The following is a 24,315-nucleotide window of genomic DNA, read 5'->3' as shown; positions in this document are numbered from 1 at the left end:
CAATAATCAATTCTACTAGTAACAAACGCGTGCAAAACCATTTCTAATTTATCCCTTGCTAGAAATTTACTTATTCGCTTAATATTGTGTAGCCAAAAAAATGCCGCACTGCAAGACTTTGAAATATGAGTCGACATAGAGAAATTAGAGTCGAACCAGGAGCCAAGATTGCGTACTTCAGACACAGGCTTAATATCTGTTGTGCCAACACGGATTGTACAATCATTAATTTTCAACAGTTGCTGTCTAGATCCGATAATAAGAAATTCAGTCTTATCATCATTGGCAAGTTTCAGTTGGCAAGTTTCAGTTTCAAGTTCAGTTTGTCGTTCATTATCTGTCTTACTGTAATGTTCGTCAGTCGAAACCACCCTTGTTTATTTATTTTATTATTATTTTGGTGTTTTTCTACGTAAGAAAACTATTATTTTGAGTTTTCATTCGATTTAAAATTAATCAGAAAGATAACCTAAGCCGAAAGCGAGCACTTGTTGTTTATCAAATTCTGGTTAAAACACGTCTTCAAGGCAAGCACTGGATATGCAAGTTCGTGATAATTGGCCGGGTATTTCTCATTATTAAGGCATAACAACGTGCGCTATAATGTCATCATGAAAGTACTGCTCAATAGCTTTCATATGAATGGTCACACACAAGGGTTTCATCCATAGACTTTACACCTACTTGGTACAAAAAATAATAAAAACTACAACATGAAAGAGCTACTCAATAGCTTAATAGCTTTCATATAACTGGTTAGACACTAGGGCTTTATCACTAAATTACTTAATCACTTTGTATAGCATTGTAATGTCAGTAATCAGTACCGCATAGAAGAGTTAATTAACCAATTAAATTCGCTTGATTACAGAAACAGGAATCGACTTAGTTTCAGGGATTGTCTTGTAAAAAACAGGAGAAACACGCTCCTGCTTAAAACCAAACGACAACGGACGTGACGTCATCGGGTCGACTGTAACCGGAAACACGATCCTTGTCTTGGAGCAATCAGAGATTGATGGAGTGTGAGGCAAGGGGCCTGGATACCACAAAATGGGACGCGGAGGCGTGGGCATGAGCGGCCAGGACCAGCTCTTCCTGAGAGGGGTACTGACGGGAGTAAACGCGGACGAATACGAACCAGTGTTTGTCTGGCGAGGTGAAGAGTCGACTTGTTTTTGTTGCTGGATGCATGCTTTGATCCTGTGTCCATGATAAAGAGATCTTGTGACTCCAGGTTCGTATTTGTAAGGCAACTTGTTAAACTTGTACACCAGCCGCTGACCAGGGACCTGCGAAAAGCGATAAGAGTGAAATAAGCATAAAAAACGGCAGCGTTACCAAATAGTTTAGTTTTGCCTTACGGTAGTCCCGAGTTCAACTCCTCGGCGACTCCATTAAAATCTTCGCTCGAGACTAGTGCCTTATGCAGCTGGCGCCTGTATAACTCCGGATTCTGTAGTATGAAGCGACTAGGAGTATTTCTTCTCCGCCCTGGATGGGATGCTAGTCCATCGCAGGGTTCCCCCCTTCCCCCAGCAGAAAATTTGCCAGTGCCTATTTAACCTGGATGGAGGGCGACACCATGTAAATAGCCTACTGTTTAGGTTAAACACATTGAGTTGAGATGTAACAAATTTTTTATTTATTTACCTTTCTTTTTTAAACGGTTAAGCTGCACGAAGAATAATAAAATTAAAAAAAGACTTGAAAGTTTCTTAAATTTTGTTCCATCTGAAATCAATTGTTTCATTTTATTTAAATAATCAAGTTTCTTGACAATAACAACGCCATGCCCTTTGTCAGGTTTTGTGATAATAATGCTGTCATCTTTTCGCAAATCAGTCAGGGCTTCCCATTCCTCTTTGCTAAGAATGCGTTTCTGTTTTGAGAAATCATACGTGAAGATGTATGACGTTGTTATTGTCAACAAACTTGATTACTTAAATAAAATTAAACAATTGATTTCAGATGGAACAAAATTTAAGAAACCTGCGCAAAACCCTACGAAGTCAGTCTAGAGAGGACAGCTTAACATTTTATCTTCGCAAACTTGAAAGTTTGTAAGATCTTATCTTGTTCCCATTAGATGGAATTCCTTTTAAAAAGTTAAGTGTAATGTTTTGATAGATAATCATTACTAATCATGATAAGGATGGTGTAGGAATGTAATACCAGATTAGGTAGCAAAGGAAACGGCGTTATCGAAAAACTATTCCGGTTTCAAACAAGAAAAATAAATGACCTCATTATACAAGAACGACGGAGCGATAAACTTGCGGAAACTTCACTGATTGCTGCTCTACAATTCTGTGTCACATGTATTAGAAATTGAGTTCTTAAAAGCCGTGGACCATGCAAGTAAATAACATCACACAATAACCAGATTCTGGTTATAGAAAAACCGATTAAGAAAGGACATGGCATTTTACTCGCTTTTATGGGGAAGTTGTAAATCGAAAGCTCTGTGGCCCAACCCTTAACCGCAGCATCCAAACCGGGTTCTCTTAAAAGTGTTCCTTTTGGTTACTGAGTTTTAGAGATTGTTCTATTTTTGATAAAACACGGATATCCTTGTTTGGTCTTTGGCCAAACAATAATATTTTGTTTGCGTGATTTTTAGGTATCTCGAAAGCTTTGTGCTTCCTCTACCACTTGGCGCTCAAACTTCCTTTTATTGCTAGGTTGACAAATATTCGATTCATAATTGTAATTTTTTCGTATCTTTGAGTTGACCTGTACGTGTGTTTTCACTTTTGTGAAACAATATACTTGAGTAGAAATAGGAGCAAATATGGTCAAAACTCAAGATGAAACAGAAACGACGAATGCACGTGTATTTCGGTAAATCGTCGGATATGTTCTTTATTCTTTTTTATCCTCTACACGACTTAGTGGAGTGTTTTCCGCATACAAGCAAGCAAAATGTTTCTATGAATTGCTCTCTTATACTGACTAGACGAGTTTTATTTCATTAATTTGCTGAGAAAGATGACTTCTCTCCGATACTTTTAGTTAACTGAAAGTGAAACACATAATCCTAGCAGTAAAGTGTTCTGAGGTAAGCACAAAACAAAACCGATTTGACATGTATAGAAAAACCTGATAAGTTGTTTTGAAATTGTTTAACATAATGCTTTTAGCTACGTTAGTATTTAGCAGCCATTACACTGCCTAAAGCCAAGGGTAAATGAGAACACCTGCTCAAACCTACTGCCTTTCTATTCTTTAACAGAAAGCGAAATGCAGACTTCTGGCAGAAAAAACGTTTTCTAAAAAGCATGAAACAATTAAGTAACCGATGGATGAGCGTTTTTAGTTGCTTTAAAATCACTGAAAATTAATTTCTGGTTGACAGTTACTACCTGCGCAAAATTACTGCCTTTCCATTCCATAACAGAAAGCGAAACGCACACCTCTGGCAGAAAAACGTTTTCTTAAAAGCATGAAGCAAATAAGTAACATTTATGGATAAGCGTTTTTAGTTGCTTTAAAATCACTGAACATTAATTTCTGGTTGCCATTTGCAACCTGCGCAAAATTACTGCCTTTCCGGCTATCCTTTAACAGAAAGCGAAATGCACGGTCTGGCAGAAAAAAAACGTTTTATATCGATGCACGTTCCTAGGATAAACAACTAATATTTTCTTGAGCTCTCGACACTTCAATGGCGAGGAATAAAAGGACGAATTAAGCGATTGTTTCTGCTTTTACATAGCAAACTCCGCCCTACTGAAAATGTTATTGGTTCATCTTCGTACCTGGTACGGAACCTCCCAACGGGTTATCAAATGAACATGCCTCGACATAAACAACATTGTCTAGACATAATGTTTGGTTTTCTGAAAAAGCATGAAACAAATAGGTAACATTCATGGATGAACGTAACATTTATCAAAGAACATTGATTTCTGGTTGACATTTGCTGTAAATCCGATAAGTGTACCCATATCAAATTATGCTGGATTCAATTTGAAAGTTGGAGGGCTGGAACGCTCGAAAACTACACTCCGAAAACTGATCAAAAGTAGCTATAAACTCTTTATATTCTTCTCTTGGGTTTTTTAATTTCCTAAGTGTATCCGTTACTTGATGAAAACCGGCGATTAGTAATGACCAATTCTTGATTTATTTTGTTACACTAACGGAATATATACGGACAAAAAAAACATGAAAATGTTTCCACTTCACTCACCTTTTTAATGATTCCTTTCGGATAGTAATGTCGTAATGCCCGGCTGAGTTTCTCGTAATTCATTCCTTTAATCTTCTTGTATGCACCCCATCTCTTGGCTACTTCTTCTTTGTTTTTCAGTTTAAACTCTCCATGTTCCTCTCTGATCCAAGTTATTATTGAGCGACATTTGTCGCCGCTAGCTAGTAGCTCGTACAAAAACTCCCATAAGTGAACAATGTTTTTGTAGCGTGGTTCTCGACTCTCTGAATCCATGTCGTCTGTGGGATTTTGCTCCACGGAAACTTGTTCTGATGATTCTTTCATTTGATCGTCAACTATACCAGAAAAGTAATGATAAAGAATGGCAAAACGTTAGTTAGAAAGTTCTGTCCTTTCTTTCAAAGGCGTGTACAATTATCATGCCAATTACTGTCAAAAAACTGACACCTGTCAATCACTGTCAGTAGACTGATGATGAGAATAAAGGAAACCATCAGCTTGTTATAAGATCTATTTCTCGATATACCCTTTAAATTCTCCACACTCGATAGAAACCGTAATAACGTAAGGCAAGCCAGAAACCGTAACTCGTGCTGGCTTTTTCGTTTAACATCATTACAGTATTTTTAGGTAATAGCTCACCGACATGCGTAAAATAACTTTTTCTTGCTAAATTGCTATCAGAATCGAATCAAGACTGAAATATAAATATGGACACGTTAATTCATTTTCGTGTTATCTAATGAAGTGTGTCGAAAACGGAATTTCTTGACGTTCAAGTCATTGACAGGCTGCTGGTATTTGCACTGAGAATAGCATTGCAGTATTGTACATGGAGCTATTAAGTATTACAGTGCCCTAGGACTGTGTCACGGGTTTCAGCTAAATTTAACTAAATTTAGCTAAATTTAGGCGTGGGAAATAACAGGTGAAATATAAAAATAACCTCTTAAAACAGTAAGGGAACATTCCAATGACACAGCAAATACAAAAGGAGGTACGGATAGCCAAACGTGACGAAGATTGAAACGGATTGCAATATGGGTTTTTGAGATGCTCGTTGGGCTGAACAGTTTTCAAAGTTAGTCTCGTTTTCTTGAAACTTTACATTATAACGCCCGGGAGACACATTTGGTTGCAATGAAGCCATGGTTTTTGTCATTTCAGTGTTATTTGAATCCATAGAAGTAAATTCTTTGCAAACATTAAGTTTCACAGCATGTATTTGGCAAAACTTAAAAAAATTTACTTTACTCAGCCGTGACACAACTTGTTGGCTAACAGTGAATAAATTTGCAAACACCGTCTCTGGAGTCGACTGTTCTTAATACTGTAAGGAAAAATATCTCAAACCTGAACAGAATCCCTAATAGAAAAATAGTCGACATTCTTCAAGAGGGGAGATAAGAAATTTGAGTAAAGTTAAAAAATGGTCGGCTATCAGGAAGCTCAAGAGTTCGAGAAGTATTATAGTTCTCTGTTTAAGTGACATATACAAACTGCATAAGACTCGTTTGCAGTTTCCAACTTAGACTCGTCGATAACTTAAACTTTAATTTAAGCACAATGATGTTAAGCTGCTGGCTTTGTTTAGAGGAAAAACTAATTAAACATAATTGCAGGTATTTATATACAAATGTTCTCCATTAAGACAAAAAGAATGCTCAATCAGACTGGTTTAACATAAGCTACAATATAAACAACGAATTCCGGTCTGTAATTTGTTTCTTCCTACACGCTTCGGTTCCCTTTTAAATAAACAATATTATATTTCTACAAAGCATTTAACCGTACTTTAAATAGACAAAATTTGTTCATTATCTTGGTGACTTGCCAGATATTAAAACGTGTGTTCCCGTTAGCTTTCGACTTCCCTATAAATGTATTCGATTTAAGCTTCCTACGCCGGATGGAGATCATAGCGGACCGGTAGCAGTTTTTGATGTATGTTTGACTCCAGTTATCGATAAACCGTTTATCTACATAATTTCGGGGGTTGATCTCTCTTATTGTCCTTTGACAGCTTGATATCATGTTAATCTTTTAGACCAGTTTTACCTAAAAGGTGTAGCCTATGAATGGACGTATTAGGAATGTTCCCCCCCCCCCCCAGTCAGCTGCTTGGGATTGCAGTCGTGTTTTAGATAGCAGATAACTTGCGTGACGTAATAGATCACCGGTCTGAGTGGCATCACAGCCGATAGAGTTGTAATTGTATAAACTGAAAAAATAAGCAATTTGAGTAAAGTTAAAATCAGCTTGGCTAGACAAGAAAAACTGAAGAAAGATCTAACACAAGTATGAAATAGGAAGTGTGACAGCTAAGTATCCTTGTTCTTTTTAAAAATGTACTTGATTTGCTAGCCTGCGAACAGGCTCCTGAGTGGGGTTTCCGCTCGCTTCGCTCGCGGAAGAGCGGGGCCACTCGGGAGCCTGTTCGCAGGCTATTGTTTTGCACCCTTCTTATCCAGATTTTTTTTTTTCTCACAAGTATTATATTTCATCCGGCCCTATGCCCACTTAGGGCTTTGGCAATAAGTCATTATATTTCATACTTAACCGAGGAGAAAATCGAAAGTGAAAGTGCATTTTTTCCATTTTCCGCTGATCAAAACTCTTTAGTTATCCGTGTATTAGATCACGCATGATCTCGAAAGAGCGGTTGAACATAATTGCAGCAGTCTAACAGCTCTCGTAAGTTGTAATTGTCCTGAAACTGAAACTGAAACTTTATTTACCCTCGGTATTATGAGCCGTGTTAGGGCTCTAGCAAGTATATGCTAATGAAACCGAGCATTTCACAGAATACAACACAATGCGCAAAGATAGACCACAACACCGGGAACTCCGTGCCCTACTCTTTTCGATAAGTGTGTGGGTTCTTTAACGTCCCCTGTTGATAATAACACTGAAGATGCAGGAGACGGGGCCTACGGTTTATCGTCCTTATCCGAGAAGACTAGAATATCTAACCATTTGCAGATGTCATTGCAAAGGCAGCATATTCTCCTCAGTTATTTTAAGACCCTGAGTGTTGGTCCGGTCTGGGACTCGAACCCGAGACCTCCCGCACGGCAGTCCGGCGCTCTACCAACTGAGCTAACCGGTCGGCGGTTGCAGTCCTGGTCCTCTAGTGTAGCTATAGCAGTTGCGCGCTTTAATTGTTTTGAGGGACTAGGGGCATTGTTCCTGTTGTTTGTTCTACTGTTCTCTCGAAGAGTAGCGAGCCATTCATGTGAGACCTTACGAGAACTTTTAATTCTAACGCTTGTAATTCTAGTGTAGCAGTTGCGCGCTTTAATTGTTTTGAGGGACTAGGGGCATTGTTCCTGTTGTTTGTTCTACTGTTCTCTCGAAGAGTAGCGAGCCATTCATGTGAGACCTTACGAGAACTTTTAATTCTAACGCTTGTAATTCTAGTGTAGCAGTTGCGCGCTTTAATTGTTTTGGGGGGCTAGGAGCATTGTTCCTGTTGTTTGTTCTGTTGTTCTCTCAAAGAGTAGCGAGCCATTCATGTGAGACCTTACGAGAACTGCTACCCGACCCTGGATTGACTGTCTGTGCGCGGCGAATAATTGAAATCAGACTGGTGAAATACATCCAATAGTCGAGAGTCATCATAATTAGGGTAAGCTTTGACAGTTCAAACCAAATCACATTTTTACGATAGACGATAAAAATTTGGGCCATTTGACAGTCAACTGTTATTGAGAAATGACTTTTTTGGCCTCCATAAATATTTCAATTCATTTTGGGGGTATAAAATTATCAGCAGTATAGTTGTTAGATATAGCTGAGCTCAACTTATGAAGTTCATTGTGAGATGCTTATCTTTACGAAATAATCTTCTATCGAATGAAAGTAATGTTACACATACATAATTTCTTTTTTCATTCCTATTACATGGTTATTATCGTTATTAGTTTCGCTTTAGTTTAGTTGTACGCTTTTGCAATACTGTATTTACTTCAGTATAGTAATGCAAACAAAGCTTGTTATTGTTATTGATATTGTTGTTGAGCTCAAATCCTGAACCCATAAGAAGTGCTTTTTAAGGTTGTTTTCCTTGTGAGGGTAAAGCCCCTACACATATATTACATCCCTTCAAATTTAGAAACAAGGGTTTCTCATGGTTCAAGTTTTAATACTTTTATTATTATTGTAAATAATATTAGGGCACTGTAATTGCAGATCATACCCTTAATTCGTATCTGTTTGTTATAACTCTTAATGGGTATTTTAATACACAGAAAGGGTTGTCAGGCCAAATGGGTTTCTGCCTGTAATAATAATAGATAATAAACCTAAACTGAACACTCAATCTGACTCAATTAAAGCAAAACTATTAAGTACGTTATTAACACTCTCTACATTCCACATTGTAGAGTCTCTAATCATAGGCATGCAACGAGACTTTCACACACTCATTCTAAAGCAAAACTATTAAGTACGTTATTAACACTCTCTACATTCCACATTGTAGAGTCTCTAATCATAGGCATGCAACGAGACTTTCACACACTCATTCTCAATATATAAAGAACTCATAAGAATCTGACTCTTAGAATATGAAAATATTGAAAGATTCATCGAAACGTCATCAGTCGAAATTATTATCGCTGGTTTTTATTCTTAATTGTTTGTTGAAAGCCTCCGTTATTAGAATGAACAACCGAACTAAGAACTTGCCTTAAACAAAGACATTTAAGCAAAGACTTGGAATGTCGTATTTCTCTTTTGCCAAAGGTCTTTTACAGGAATGTTTGTGTAACAGGCGGCACAGTTTGACCTGTTCGCATTTTTTTTTACTAAATATTGAAGTGAAAGAATTTTTTATCACGAAATCTTATTGACCAAATTAACTATCTTTAGGAAGCTAAGTTCAAATCCTGAACCCATAAGAAGTGTTATATGACTGAAATGAACAACCGAACTATCAAAGAACTTGTCTTCAACGAAGAAATTTTTAGCAGAAACTTGGAATGTCGTGTTTCTCTTTCGCCAAATCATCAAAGGCCTTTTACAGGGATGTCCGTAACAGGCACCATAGTTTGACCTTCGGATGCTTATGCTGAATATCCAAGTGGAAGAATTTTTTATCACGAAATCTTACTACCCAAATTAACTATCGTAAGATAGCAAAGTTCAAATCCTGGACCCATAAGTAGTGTTATTAGTCTGTAATAAATAACCGAAATAAGAACTTGTCCTCAACAATGAAATTTAGGCAAAGACTTGGAATGTCGTATTTCTCTTTCGCCAAATCATCAAAGGCCTTTTGCAGGGATGTCCGTAACAGGCACCATAGTTTGACCTTCGGATGCTTATGCTGAATATCCAAAAGTGGAAGAATTTTTTATCACGAAATCTTACTACCCAAATTAACTATCGTAAGATAGCAAAGTTCAAATCTTGGACCCATAAGTAGTGTTATTAGTCTGTAATAAATAACCGAATAAAGAACTTGTCCTCAACAAAGAAATTTAGGCAAAGACTTGGAATGTCGTATTTCTCTTTCGCCAAATCATCAAAGGTGTCTTACAGAAACACAGTTTGAACTGTTCGGATCTTTTAAGTTAATACTGAAATGGAAGAATTTTAAATTTGAATTTTTTTAATTTTTCGAAATCGTATTACCCGAATTTACTAGCTGAGCTGCTTTTGCTTTTCCGAAAATCTTAGCTGGTCTTTTTTCGTACTTTAAACGATGTTTCTGTCTATCTGAAACATTGCAACTGACGTTGCTTATCGCACATAACGAAAGTTTGAGGTGACATTTCACTATGAAAATAAACTCTTTATCTAAAGCGATTAAAGGCCCACCGAACAGATAATCCGGCACTTGTAAACGGTCGGTTGCAGCCTTGACGTAATTGAATTCTAATTAAGAATAAAATGGCCTCAATGTTTGAGAGTTGAAAACTTAAGCTCAATGTCCTCTAGCGCCACAAATATCATAAGCATAAGCATAAGCATAATCAAAACATAACACTGCAATGTTCTAATAGGAATTGTCGCCTTAATCATGAGCAAAATAATTGTAATTGTAGTTAGAGACATAATCATGATCACAAGAAAATGAGGATAATTAATGTCGAACATAAGGCTGCTGACTGGATGTTAAAAATCAATATTCACTTGTCCGACGAAGTGTTACCGACAGTTGAAATCTGCGCATCTTTAAGTTAAAAAGACAAGTACAAGAGAAAATAAAGTTTGATATTTTAGGTCAATTCGTGATATTTTTTTTTTCAAGTTCAAACAATTCTAAGTCAAATATCGCCCCCGCAAGAAGATTTTTATACAGTAATAAATGAAGTATATTACCTTGGGATGAGGTCGGATAAGTAACTGTGTCCGGCATAGCTAGCTTCACCAACTGACAAAAATTCCCTTCTGCACGGATACAAAATCAGTCAAATTCTCTTCTCCGATATTGCTGTTTTCTGTTGGAAGTAGTTGGCAATTTCGTCCGTTTCATGTTACTTTGATAACGCTACCTCTTCCACTGGATGTTACAAAATAAGGAACAGGAAGTCGGCTATACTGTTGCGGTTCCATTATATTTGTTTGGACGGGATCAGTGCACCGGATCGGCGACATATGCAGGATGCGCTGGCTATAGGTAGATGTGAGGTAACGCGTTTTTATAGATTGCGGTCGGATTCTAGACTGCGACAATTTTGATTTCCGCTTATAAAACTCTGTTGCTATTTGTATGTTAAATATTTTGCGTATTGTAAACGTATTTCCTCGATTAAACGCCGGGTGCCGAATAAACGCTGGGTCTCCAAGGTTGAGTTGAAAATAAGCCTCTAACTTTCTTTTGAAGGATCTTAGGAGTTGGGATGTTTTGTCTCCGATGTATGGGACAGAAAGCCAGATGGTTATGGAGTCTTCCTTGTCTTTGTTCGCTGCTGTACTGATCTTATTCAGGGCATCGTAAGAGAACCGTCGAATTAGCGCGTTTGCAATGCGCGAGGGGAAATTGTTCCAAGATATGATCGTTTTGAGCCGTTTTAGTTCAGATTTAAGCATATTAGGTGAACAGATACTGTGGATGCGGTTGACTAGGGCTTTACTCCAAGAAATTTTCTGGCGCCATGGAACGAAACTATCAAAGTTTGTGTAAAGGTGTCCTTACGGTAGATTCCGATACCGTTAGTTAAAATGTTGATATCCAGAAAGTGCGGAGTTGTATTTTCAAAGAGATCATAAGTAAAGCGGATGTTCTTGTCAAACTTGCGGAAAAGTTCTAGAATGATGTCGATTGTGTCAGGTTTTATCAAGAGTAGTGTGTCGTCAACGTATCTACAATAGAAGGTGATAAGTCCTCGATCAATGAGTTGCTTGACAATTGTCTCTTCAAACTCCGTCATCGATTTGCTCATACAGCTGGTTTGCAGGAAAATGCAGTTTTTGTGCAGGTATCACGAATTAACTTACGGAGCGTGGATTTCTTGAGATTTGTGTCGATTAGTTTCTTGTTGTAGATTCTGTCCACGATAATCTCGAGTGTCCGTTGTAGGGGGACATTTGTGAAGAGGGATTCGACGTCAAAGGATACGAATTTATAGCCTTGGTCAAACAGTTCTGGAGGTATTAGTTTAATACAATTGGCAGTATCAAAAGTGTCCTTTAGAGTGAATTCGTTCTGTGTTAGTGGTTGTAGGAGTTCGCTGATGTATTTCCCCACTGAGTAATGTGTCGTACCCGTGGTGTCGATTATTTTCCTGCAAACCAGCTGTATGAGCAAATCGATGGTGTCAGCATGGGTGGCTCGCTAGGCCCAGCCAGCCAATATTATTTATATGACGGAGTTTGAAGATACAATTGTCAAGCACTTTCTGGATATCAACATTTTAACTAACGGCATCGGAATCTACCGTAAGGACACCTTTACACAAACTTTGATAGTTTCGTTCCATGGCGCCAGCAAATTTCTTGGATTAAAGCCCTAGTCAACCGCATCCACAGTATCTGTTCACCTAATATGCTTAAATCTGAACTAAAACGGCTCAAAACGATCATATCTTGGAACAATTTCCCCTCGCGCATTGCAAACGCGCTAATTCGACGGTTCTCTTACGATGCCCTGGATAAGATCCGTACAGCAGCGAACAAAGACAAGGAAGACTCCATAACCATCTGGCTTTCTGTCCCATACATCGGAGACAAAACATCCCAACTCCTAAGATCCTTCAAAAGAAAGCTTCGCAGATGTCTTACAAACTCTAACATCGAGATAAAAGTACGCGAGAAAACAACGAAACTATGTTTCTACACGAACAATATAATAAAGATCGATCGAGTTCCACTTCTGAATAAATCACATGTTGTTTACAAATTTGAATGCCCTGGCTGCCAATCAGCGTATATCGGCAAAACGGACAGAACTCTTATCGTCCGAATACATGAACACGCAATCTCTGACAAAGAGAGCGCAATTTACAAACACTTGCGAACGTGTAACCATTTACTTTTCATTCGTCGTGTAATTTACCGGATAATTTAAACACTGACATTGCACCACCTTCTATCAGTAATGACAAAGAATATTTCACCCATGTTGTCCGTGACAATACAACAGTATTAGTCTGCGACCACAACTGGCATCTTCTTCTATACAAAGAGGCTTATTATATCAAACGCCTAGCACCTTCCCTAAACAATGGACTAAAATCCAGCAGAGAACTCTATCTGTTCTCCTGAGTAAACTTATTGTTTTCGTCTCCTCACTCACAGTATTTAAGATCTAGCTTGTATGTTAATTTTATTAGTCTGATGATGGTATAGCTTATACCGAAATATTACAATCTAACTAATCTATTTATCAAGATCTTCATTTGTGGTCCGAATTGTTGGACGCAATGAACTTATTCGGGTTATCCTTCGTCCTTTATCTACACGCTTTGGTTCCCTTTTCACTGACAGTCCCGTTTAACACTGAAGTTAATTAGGGAACTCCACTAGTACTGTTTGTGAACTTGTTGGCTAACAGTGAATAAATTTGCAAACACCGTCTATGGAGTCGGCTGTTCCTTAATGGACTGTGTCACGGCTGAGTTAAGTTTATTTTATTAGTTTTATCAAATACTCGCTATGAAATTAATGTTTGCAAAGAAATTACTTCTATGAATTAAAATGACAAAACCGTAGCTTCATTACAACCAAATGTGTCTCCCTGGAGTTATAATTTAAAGTTACAAGCAGACGAGACTTACTTTGAAAACTGTCGAGCCCAACAGTATTTCAAAAACCCATATCGCAATCCGTTTCAATCTTCGTCACTTTTGGCCATCTGTACCTTCTTTTGTATTTGCTATGTCACTGAAATGTTCCTTCACTGTTTTAAGCGTTTATTTTTATATTTCAGCGAATTTGATGGCCTTCCCCTGTACCTAAATCTGGTTAACATCCACGACACAGTTTCTTTAATACAGTAAGGAAAAAATATCTCAAAGCCGAACAAAATCCGAAATAGAAAAATAGTTTAAATACTCCAAGAGGGGAGATAAGTAATTTGAGTAAAGTTAAAAAATGCTCGGCTAGACGAGACAAGCTGAAAGAGGAAGCTTGAAAGCTAAGTAAAGTGTCCTTGTTCTTTTTTAAAAAGTGCTTGATTTGCAACCTTCTAATCCAGATGTTTTTTCACAAGTATTGTATTTCATACTTTGCCTAGGAGGAAATCGAAATTGAAAGTACATTTTTTTCTTCATTTTTCGCTGATTAAACTCTTTAGTGATCCGCGTATTAGACCACGAATGATTTCGAAATTAAAGAGCGGTTGAACTTAATTGCAGCAGTTTAACAGCTCTAGTAAGTTATAATTCTAATGGTCCTCTAGTGTAGCAGTTGCTATAATTGTTTTGGGGGACTAGGGGCATTGTTCCTGTTCTTTGTTCTACTGTTCTCTCGAAGAGTAGCGAGCCATTCATATGAGACCTTACGAGAACTGCTACCGGCGTACCCGAGCCTGAATTGACTGTCTGTGCGTGGCGAATAATTGAAATCAGACTGGTGAAATACATCCAATAATCGAGATTCATCATAATGAGGATAAGCTTTGACGGTTCAATCCAAATCACATTTTTACGATAGACAATAAAAATCCGTGACACGGTCTCTATGATGGGTATTTCAATACACAAAAAGAGTTGTCGGGCCATATGGGTTTCTACCTGTAATGAACAACCGAACTAAGAACTTGTCTTCAACGAAGAAATTTAAACAAAGACTTGAAATGTCGTATTTCTCTTTCGCCAAATCATCAAGGGCCTTTTACAGGGATGTCCGTGTAACAGGCAGCATAGTTTGACCTGTCGGATTCTTTAGCTGAATATCCAAGTGGAAGAATTTTTTTATTACGAAATCTTATTACCGTATTTATTCGATTAAGCGCCCTGGGCGCTTATTAAATTTCTGGGCCTTGGGAGTGGGCGCTTATTCGAGGCGGGCGCTTATTCGAGGCTGGGCGCTTATTAAATTTTCACCATTTTCAGCAAGTAGTTAGCCTATTTTGGAACAAAAGTTTCTGTCAAATACTAAGAAAACTCGATCTTCGAGGAAGTCTCTTAGTAGTACTTAGTCAATTTTAATCTCGTTGTCACTAAGGTCAAGTGAAGAAATAATAATCAATACCCCTTTTGTGCACTTCAGTTTTCTTGGGTTGAAGGGGATGGGGTTTGGGCGCTTATTCGAGGGTGGGCGCTTATTCGAGGTTGGGCGCTTAATCGAATAAATACGGTACCCAAATTAACTGTCGTAAGATAGCTAAGTTCACATCCTGGACCCATAAGTAGTGTTATTAGTCTGTAATAAATAACCGAATTAAGAACTTGTCCTCAACAAAGAAATTTAGGCAAAGACTTGGAATGTCGTATTTCTCTTTCGCCAAATCATCAAAGGTGTCTTACAGAAACACAGTTTGAACTGTTCGGATTTTTTAAGTTAATACTGAAATGGAAGAATTTTAAATTGGAAAATTTTTAATTTTTCGAAATCGTATTACCCGAATTTACTAGCTGAGCTGCTTTTGCTGGTCTTTTTCGCACTTTAAACGATGTTTTTGATATCTGAAAACATTACAACTGACGTTGCTTATCCCACATAACGAAAGTTTGAGGTGACATTTCACTATTTACTATTAAAATAAACACCAGTTTTTATATATCACTCTTTATCTAAAGCGATTAAAGGCCTACCGAACAGATAATGCACTTGTAAGCGATCGGTTGCAGCCTTTACGGAATTAAATTCTAATTAACAATAAAATGGCCTCAATGTTTGAGAGTTGAAAACTTAGGCTCAATGTCCTCTAGCGCCACAACGGTCATAAGCATAAGCATAAAGCAAAGCATAATCAAAACATAAGACTGCAATGTTCTAATGGGAATAATCACCTTAATTGCAAAATGCAGCTAACTCGTAACTAGAAGCGACCCTCGATAACTCGAACCTTCCTCGACCTTTTTTCAATTTCCCTCCTGGCCATTTGCCTACTAATTTGACCCTCGATAACTTCAACCAGTCCTGATAACTCGAACCTTCTTCGATTCCTCTTGAAGTTTTAAGTTATTGTGATTCCAATGCAATTACAGTTAGAGACTTAATCATGATCATAAGAAAATGCGGATAACTAATGTCGAACATAAGGCTGCTGACTGGGTAATAAAAATCGGTATTCACTTGTCCGGCGAAGTATTACCGACAGTTGAAATCTGCGCATCTCTATTTTAAAAAGACAAGTACAAGAGAAAATAAAGTTTGGTAATTCAGGTCAATTCGTGATACTTTTTAACAAGTTCACTCAATTGTAAGTCAAATATTGCCCCCGCAAGAAGCTCTTTATACAGTAATAAATGAAGTATATTACCTTGGGATGAGGTCGGAAAAGTAACTGTGTCCGGCATAGCTAGCTTCACCAACTGACAAAAATTCCCTTCTGCACGGATACAAAATCAGTCAAATTCTCTTCTGCAACGTTGCTGTTTTTTGTTGAAAGTAGTTAGCAATTTCGTCCGTTTCATGTTACTTTGATAACGTTACCTCTTCCAGTGGATGTTTCAAAAATAGGATCAGGAAGTAGATTTAATGTTGCGGTTGCAATTGTTTGGACGGGATCAGTGCACCGGATCGGCGACATATTTTTCTATGCAGGATGCGTTGGCCATAGGAAGATGTGAGGTAACGCGTTTTTATAGTCTGCGGTCGGAATCTAGAATGCGACAATTTTGTTTTCCGCATATAAAACTCTTGCTATTTGTATGAGAAATATGTTGCTTAGATATACCTATCATTTGTACCCAGTTTTTTCTCGATTAAACGCCGGGTGCCGAATAAACGCTGGGTCTCCAAGGTGGGGTTGAAAATAAGCCCCTCAGGTATTTACTTGGGGTATAATAAGCTGTAATTTTAAACTATATGTTTGTCAAAAATAATGAATAAAACCTTTGCCAAGTGACCACCGGGCTCGAACACACTGCAGAAGTCAAATAAATGCCGGACCAACGAGGCTAAGTTTGAAATAAACGCCGAGGGCGTTTAATCAAGAAGTATTTTAGTTCTCTGTTTAAGGAGGCTCGATGTAGTTTTTTTTAGCCGAAGGATGGTTGTTTTGAAAATTAAAATTACCTAGAAAGCCAATGTTCGATTTTTGCCAAAATGCACCATAATGATTAAATATGACCAAATTTTAATTTTTTACCCGTCACTTAGTCACAACGGTTACCATAGCAACGATTGACGTTTTCTTTTGTTCTCAAACAAGCTTGATTTTCTCGAAATCTAGATTGACTCTTGGTGTTTATTTTTTGATATGTTAAAGTTTAGTACATTGACTTACTGTTGACGAAATTTTTAGAAAAATCTGTAAGAGCGTTTACAAGTAAATCAAGAATGAAATTTTCAGAAAAACACCGTTTTAATATAAAATAGGCGCTTTAAAATTGTTTCGTATTATTTGAGCACAGTTACTCTCACTGAAATATAAATACTTACACCATCAAAGACCATTTACTAAAAGCGAAAGACTTTTTGCTTTAATTTGTTAAAATATATCGACTGCCGATTGTAAGAAATTATACGAAAATACCAAAAACTTCATTCTTGTTTTACTCTAAAACGCTCTTACAGATTTTCCTAAAATTTTGTGTACAGGTAGTAAATCTACTATACTTGAACATGTCAAAAAATGAATACCAAGAGTCAATCTAGATTTCGAGAAAATCAAGCTTGTTTGAGAACAAAAGAAAACGTCAATGGTTGCTATGGTAACCTTTGTGACAAAGTGACGGGTAAAAAATTAAAATTTGGTCATATTTGATCATTATGGTGTATTTTGGCAAAAATCGAACATTGGCTTCCTAGATAATTTTAATTTCCAAACAACCACCCTTCGGCTAAAAAAACTACATCGAGCCTCCTTAAGCGGCATGATACAACTGCATAAGACTCGTTTGCAGTTTCCAACTTAGATTAGCGAACATAAACTTCTATTTAATTCAATTGGGTGTGTTCCTATTGTTGTGATTAAGCTGTTGGTTATGTTTTATAGAGAAACATAATTGCAGGTATTTATATACAAATGTACCCCATTAAGACAAAAAGGATGTTCGATCAGACTGGTTTAACATTAGCTACGACAACAACGAATTCCTGTCTGTAATTTGTTTCTTCCTACACGTTTCGGTTCCCTTTTAAATAAACAACACTTCTACCGACAAAGCATTTAGCCGAAATGTGCACACCTTTTAATAGACAAAATCTGTTCATTATCCGATGATTGCCAAATATCAAAACATGTGTTCCCGCTTAGCTTTCGACTTCCCTATAAATGAACTCGATTTAAGCTTCCTACGCCGGATGGAGATCATAGCGGACCGGTAGCAGTTTTTGATGTGTGTTTGACTCCAGCCGGGGGGTTATCGATAAACCGTTTATCTACATAATTTCGGGGGTTGATCTCTCTTATTGTCCTTGGACAGCTTGATATCATGTTAATCTTTTAGACTAGTTTTACCTAAAAGGTGTAGCCTATGAATGGACGTATTAGGAATGTTTCTTCCACCCCCCTAGTCAGCTGTTTTGGATTGCAGTCGTGTTTTAGATAGCAGATAACTTGTGTAACGTAATAGATCGCCGGGCTGGGTGGCATCACAGCCGGCCGATAGCTTTGTAATTGTATAAACTGAAAAAATAAGGAAGTTGAGTAAAGTTAAAATCAGCTTGACTAGACAAGAAAAACTGAAGAAAGATCTAACACAAGTATGAAACAGGAAGTCTGACAGCTAAGTATCCTTGTTCTATTTAAAAAGATGCTTGATTTGCGCCCTTCTCATCCAGACTTTTCTTGCAAGTATTGTATTTCATACTTTACCGAGGAGGAAATCGAAAATGAAAGTACATTTTTTTCTTCATTTTTCGCTGAGTAAATTCTTTAGTGATCCGCTTATTAGACTACGCATGATCTCGAAAGAGCGGTTGAACTTAATTGCTGCAGTCTAACAGCTGACGCCCCACAGCTCGCGTAAGTTTGTAATTCTACTGGTCCTCTAGTATAGTGTAGCAGTTGCTATAATTGTTTTTAGGGGACTAGGGGCATTGTTCCTGTTGTTTGTTCTATTGTTCTCTCGAAGAGTAGCGAGCCATTCATGCGAGACCTTACCAGAACTGCTACCTGACGCTATAAACACTGGATTGACTGTCTGTGCGTGGCGAATAATTAAAATCAGACTGGTCAAATAAATCCAATAGTCAAGATCGAGCAGATCATACCCTTAATTCGTATTTGTTTGTTATAACTCTTAATGGGTATTTTAATACATAGAAAGGGTTGTCGGGCCACATGGGGTTCTGTCTGTAATGAACAACCGAACTAAGAACTTGTCTTCAACGAAGAAATTTAAACAAAGACTTGAAATGTCGTATTTCTCTTTCGCCAAATCATCAACGGCCTTTTACAGGGATATCTGTGTAACAGGAAGCACAGTTTGACCTGTCGGATTCTTTAGCTGAATATCCAAGTGGAAGAATTTTTTATTACGAAATCTTATTACCCAAATTAACTGTCGTAAGATAGCTAAGTTCACATCCTGAACCCATAAGAAGTGTTATTATGTTATAGTCTGTTATAAACAACCGAACTTAGAACTTGTCTTCAACGAAGAAATTTTTATTATAACATAGCTAGCAGAGCCGCGCAATCAAATTCAGTATACGTACCGTAAATGATCTAATAAACGCCCTCTCTCAAATAAACGCCTCTTATCTAATAAACGCCCCCTCTGAGGTGTTAAATTTGTATTAGACGCCCCTCTCTAATAAACGCCCCGTGTCTAATAGACGCCCCCCTCCAGGAATCATCTCAAAAACGAAGGAAATGCTCCGATCCATAGAGTAATTTCACGCAATAAAGTTAGTTTTTTGCTTGACTCGGACATCGAAGAGGCCAACAACGCCAACATGGTTAACCCCGATGACGATAAAAAACGTCGATATCGAACTATGAACGGCATCTCAAGGCTTTGCATTAGCGCAGATTAGATTAGTCTCCTACTCACAAACTCTGTTATGTATCCTACTCCAGTAGAAAACTACCCATCCTATTAGTTGTGTTGACGTTGCTACTGTTAAATTGAAATAAACGCCTCTCTCTAATAAACGCCTCATATCTATTTAACGCCTCCCCTAGGACCCCAAAAATTTAATAGACGCCCCGGGCGTTTATTAGATCATTTACGGTAAGCGTGCTCAAAATCCCGATGGAGCACGCTGATGACGTAATCGACGAGTGAAAATCTCACTGAGTAAAGCTCATACGCTGTGATTTGCGAAAGCGATGACATATTATCTTCGGAATATGAAAAGTGAATCCTTTCAATATTTTTCCAAGGATACGAGCTACAAGGTAAGCTGTTTCTTATTACGAGACGGAGAGCGAAAGAGAAAATAAATTCGATTTTGCCGTCAAAGTTGTTTGTGTGCTTTTCTTCATTCAAACAACAACTGACGTGCGAGTCTTGAAGGACGAAAATCATTTTTTCACGGCCCTAACGTGGAAGAATGGGCCAACCATGAATGACATCAGCTCGATGGCACTAAAACCTAGCTGCCTGACGAAAGTTTTCGCGTTTTTAGCATTACATCAAAGCGTCTACGGCTCTGTTGTGATTTTGCCGCTCGGCAAAAATTTAAGCTTACTTCATCGGGCGCTTCATTCAACTACCGTTTACAAAAATGAATGTTTATTTACATCAATTACAAATAAAATCGGTCCACAAAAATACTTAAAACTAAGCATGGAACCTAATTCTTTGACTCTTTTAACCCTTGAAATCTGTTTGAGGTTGTTTGTTGTTTTGTTTTAATTTTCTTCCACTCGGGAGTAAACATTTTAATTTTAATTCAGCGAAAACTAACCTCAGAATCAACAGCAGTATTTGCTGTTTTCGTCATTTTTTTTCCTTCGCTCTGCCACCGTATAAACTTAGTCAATTTATCAGCCATTTGACACAAACTGCTCCAATCGTGTAAACTTGTACATGTGTAATTTATTGCTCGACCGCTAAGTTTATGGGGTGTTACTAAACTGCGGATTTGCGGACCGCGGAACCTCCGGAACCTGCGGAACTTGCGGAACCTGCGGAACCCATAATTTTATGCTAATAAAAATAAAATAACGAAAACTATTCGCATAAAATTATGGGTTCCGCAGGTTCCGCAAGTTCCGCAGGTTCCGGAGGTTCCGCGGTCCGCAAATCCGCAGTTTAGTAACACCCAAGTTTATGTTCTCACACTGCACACAATAAACACAGCTTTTTTTTTCCCGCGGCCGGTTTTGATGCACAATTTCACCGACAATGTTATAAAACAATTGGTTCATGCTTTTAGCTGTGCTCCATCGAGTTATGGAGCACTTGGAAAGTTTGGAGAGCACTCAAGAAGCTAGAGTTGCCCTCGGCTATCGCCTCGGGCAACTCTTACGCTTCTTTTGTGCTCTCCAAACTTCCCGCGTGCTCCATAACTCGATGGAGCACGCTAAAGCATGAACCAATTGTTAAGCAAAGACTTGAAATGTCGTATTTCTCTTTCGCCAAATCATCAAGGGCCTTTTACAGGGATATCTGTGTAACAGGAAGCACAGTTTGACCTGTTCGGATTCTTTAAGTTAATATTGAAAAGGAAGAATTTTAAATTGGTAAATTTTTAATTTTTCGAAATCGTATTACCTGAATTTACTAGCTGCGCTGCTTTTGCTTTTCCGAAAATCTTAACTGGCCTTTTTTCGTATCTTAAATGATATTTCTGTCTATCTGAAAACATTGCAACTGACGTTCCTTATCGCACATAACGAAAGTTTGAGGTGACATTTCACTATGAAAATAAACTCTTTATCTAAAGCGATAAAAGGCCTACCGAGCAGATAATCCGGCACTTGTAAACGATCGGTTGCAGCCTTGACGTAATTGAATTCCAATTAACAATAAAATGGCCTCAATGTTTGAGAGTTGAAAACTTAAGCTCAATGTCCTCTAGTGCCACAAAGATCATAAGCATAAGCATAATCATAACATAAGATTCTAATTTTCTAATGGGAAAAGTCGCCTTAATAGCAAAATGCAGCTAAACTCGTAACTCAAAGCGACCCTCGATAACTCGAACCTTCCTCGACCTTTTTTCAATTTCCCTCCTGGCCATTTCCCTACTAATTTGACCCTCGATAACTTCAACCAGTCCTGATAACTCGAACCTTCTTCGATTCCTCTTGAACAGGGACCGCGGAGAGGGAGGGGCTAGGGGGGCTTTAGCCCCCCCACTTTTTTACAGTAACAAGAAAAAAAATACAATGAATAAAGAAAGAAACGAAGATTTACTAAAAATATTTCGTTTCTGGACGCCGTATTGTTGATTTAGTTTGTAAAGGACAAAAGTAACAGCAGTTACTATTATCAAAATAGACTCGCCTTCAACTTAGATACATAAAGAACAAGTAAACGAGGACTATTTTCTTAAAAGGTTTCAGTTATAATCGAGTAATCTTAGGCTACTGCAGGATGATGCCTTTTATATTACTATAAACTGGTTTTTTAAGGGGGAGCGGACTTCAGTCATGAAAAAGGCTTGTTTCATCATTGGTCAGTTTCGATCCGAACAAATGGGTTTAGTTTATAAGGCGATACGGTATATTTTCGAAGTCAGTTGCTAAAGGTTATTCATTTTGTAACAATGAAAAATGAAATTGCCTTTTCTGTTTCTATTCGTTCTGGTAACATCTCAGTTACCGGTACTCCAGCATGGTGAGAAAAGTTCGTGTCTTGAGTAGTATTATCGAAAGTTTTGTGGAGCAACGCTTCTTTATTGCAACATTTCGTCGTTTTAAGCAATACTTTTACAACAAAATTTTAAGCGCTTAACGTTTAATTTTTAATTTTAAAAGCATTTTCCGGTATCTAAGAGAAATTGCAATCCAAATTTCCCCGGGGGAGCATGCCCCCGGACCCCTCTAGTTGGCTCACCCTTACGTTTTCACGTTTTAGCCCCCGCACTCAAATTCTTGCTGCGCGGTCCCTGTGAAGTTTTAAGTTATTGTGATTCCAATGCAATTACAGTTAGAGACTTAATCATGATCATAAGAAAATGCGGATAACTAATGTCGAACATAAGGCTGCTGACTGGGTAATAAAAATCGGTATTCACTTGTCCGGCGAAGTGTTACCGACAGTTGAAATCTGCGCATCTTTAGTTTAAAAAGACAAGTACAAGAGAAAATAAAGTTTGATATTTTAGGTCAATTCGTGATACTTTTTAACAAGTTCACTCAATTGTAAGTCAAATATCTCCCCCGCAAGAAGCTCTTTATACAGTAATAAATGAAGTATATTACCTTGGGATGAGGTCGGGAAAGTAACTGTGTCCGGCATAGCTAGCTTCACCAACTGACAAAAATTCCCTTCTGCACGGATACAAAATCAGTCAAATTCTCTTCTCTTTTTGTTGGAAGTCAATTTAGTAGTTAGCAATTTCGTCCGTCTCATGTTACTTTGTTAACGCTACCTCTTCCAGTGGATGTTACAACTGAAAGAGGAACAGGAAGAAGCGATAGTGTTGCGGTTGCATTTGTTTTGACGGGATCAGTGCACCGGATCGGCGACATATTTTTCTATGCAGGATGCGTTGGCTATAGGTAGATGTGAGGTAACGCGTTTTTATAGTCTGCGGTCGGATTCTAGAATGCGACAATTTTGATTTCCGCTTATAAAACTCTTGCTATTTGTATGAAAAATATTTTGCTGAAGTATACTAGTCATCTGTAAACGTATTTTCTCGATTAAACGCCGGGTTCCAAATAAATGGTGGATTTCCACTGACGCGTAATTTTATGTGCGTGGTAATTAAGAGACAATGTATGAACGACTTGCGTGGACGTTTACGCAAGTCGTTTATACATTGTCTCTAAATTTTTCAGGTACGTAAAAAATTACGCGTCAGTGGAAATCCACCAAAACGCGGGTCTCCAAGTTGGAGTTGAAAATAAGCCCCTCAGGTATTTATTTGAGGTATAAACCTAAGCTGTAAGTAAAATCAACTTATTTAAAATATAAGTTTGATAATTTTGTTTAATAAAAACCTTGGCGAAGTGACTACCGGGCTCGAACACACTGCAGGAGTCAAACAAACGTCGGGCCAACGTGGCTAACTGTGGATTTCTACTGATGCGTAACTTTTTACGTGCGTTTACGTACGTGAAAAATTTTGAAGACAATGTATGAAAGACTTGCGTAGATGGGATGTCTACACAAGTCGTTCATACATTGTCTAAATTTTTCAACCACGTAAACGCACGTAAAAAATTACGCGTCAGTGGAAATCCAGCATTAGTTTGAAATAAACGCTGAGGGCGTTTAATCGAGAAGTATTTTAGTTCTCTGGATACAAACTGCATAAGACTCGTTTGCAGTTTCCAACTTAGATTCGCCGAGAAGTTAAACTTTAATACAAGCTCAGTTGGGTGTGAAGGTGTGTTTTGATTGTTGAGGTTAAGCTGTTGGTTATGTTTAGAGGAAAAAAAACTTAAACATAATTGCACGCATTTGTGTACAAATGTACCCCATTAAGACAAAAAGAATGCTCAATCAGAC

General features: G+C 37.9%; 1 protein-coding gene and 1 non-coding gene across 3 annotated transcripts; both read right to left on the bottom strand.

Annotated features, from left to right (window-relative positions):
- Positions 1-851: 851 nt before the first annotated feature.
- LOC144628385 (uncharacterized) lies at positions 852-23,412 on the bottom strand. Of its 2 annotated transcripts, none has more exons than XM_078486480.1 (3): positions 23,061-23,412; positions 4,196-4,512; positions 852-1,292 (listed from the first exon to the last, which is right to left on the bottom strand). In XM_078486480.1, the coding sequence occupies exons 1-3, from the start codon at positions 23,095-23,097 to the stop codon at positions 852-854; spliced, it is 795 nt and encodes a 264-aa protein (XP_078342606.1). In that variant the 5' UTR covers positions 23,098-23,412. The 2 variants fall into 2 exon arrangements, with proteins under 2 accessions (XP_078342606.1, XP_078342607.1); XM_078486481.1 differs by lacking the exon at positions 23,061-23,412 and adding an exon at positions 10,505-10,603.
- On the bottom strand, positions 7,213-7,286 carry Trnag-gcc (transfer RNA glycine (anticodon GCC)). The gene has a single exon. It is a non-coding gene; the product is annotated as a tRNA-Gly (tRNA).
- Positions 23,413-24,315: the final 903 nt, after the last annotated feature.

Source organism: Oculina patagonica, chromosome 10, assembly GCF_052425735.1.
Source record: "Oculina patagonica isolate OP01 chromosome 10, crgOcupat, whole genome shotgun sequence".
In the NCBI taxonomy this organism is placed as follows: domain Eukaryota; kingdom Metazoa; phylum Cnidaria; class Anthozoa; order Scleractinia; family Oculinidae; genus Oculina; species Oculina patagonica.
This window is presented reverse-complemented; position numbering and strand designations above follow the sequence as displayed.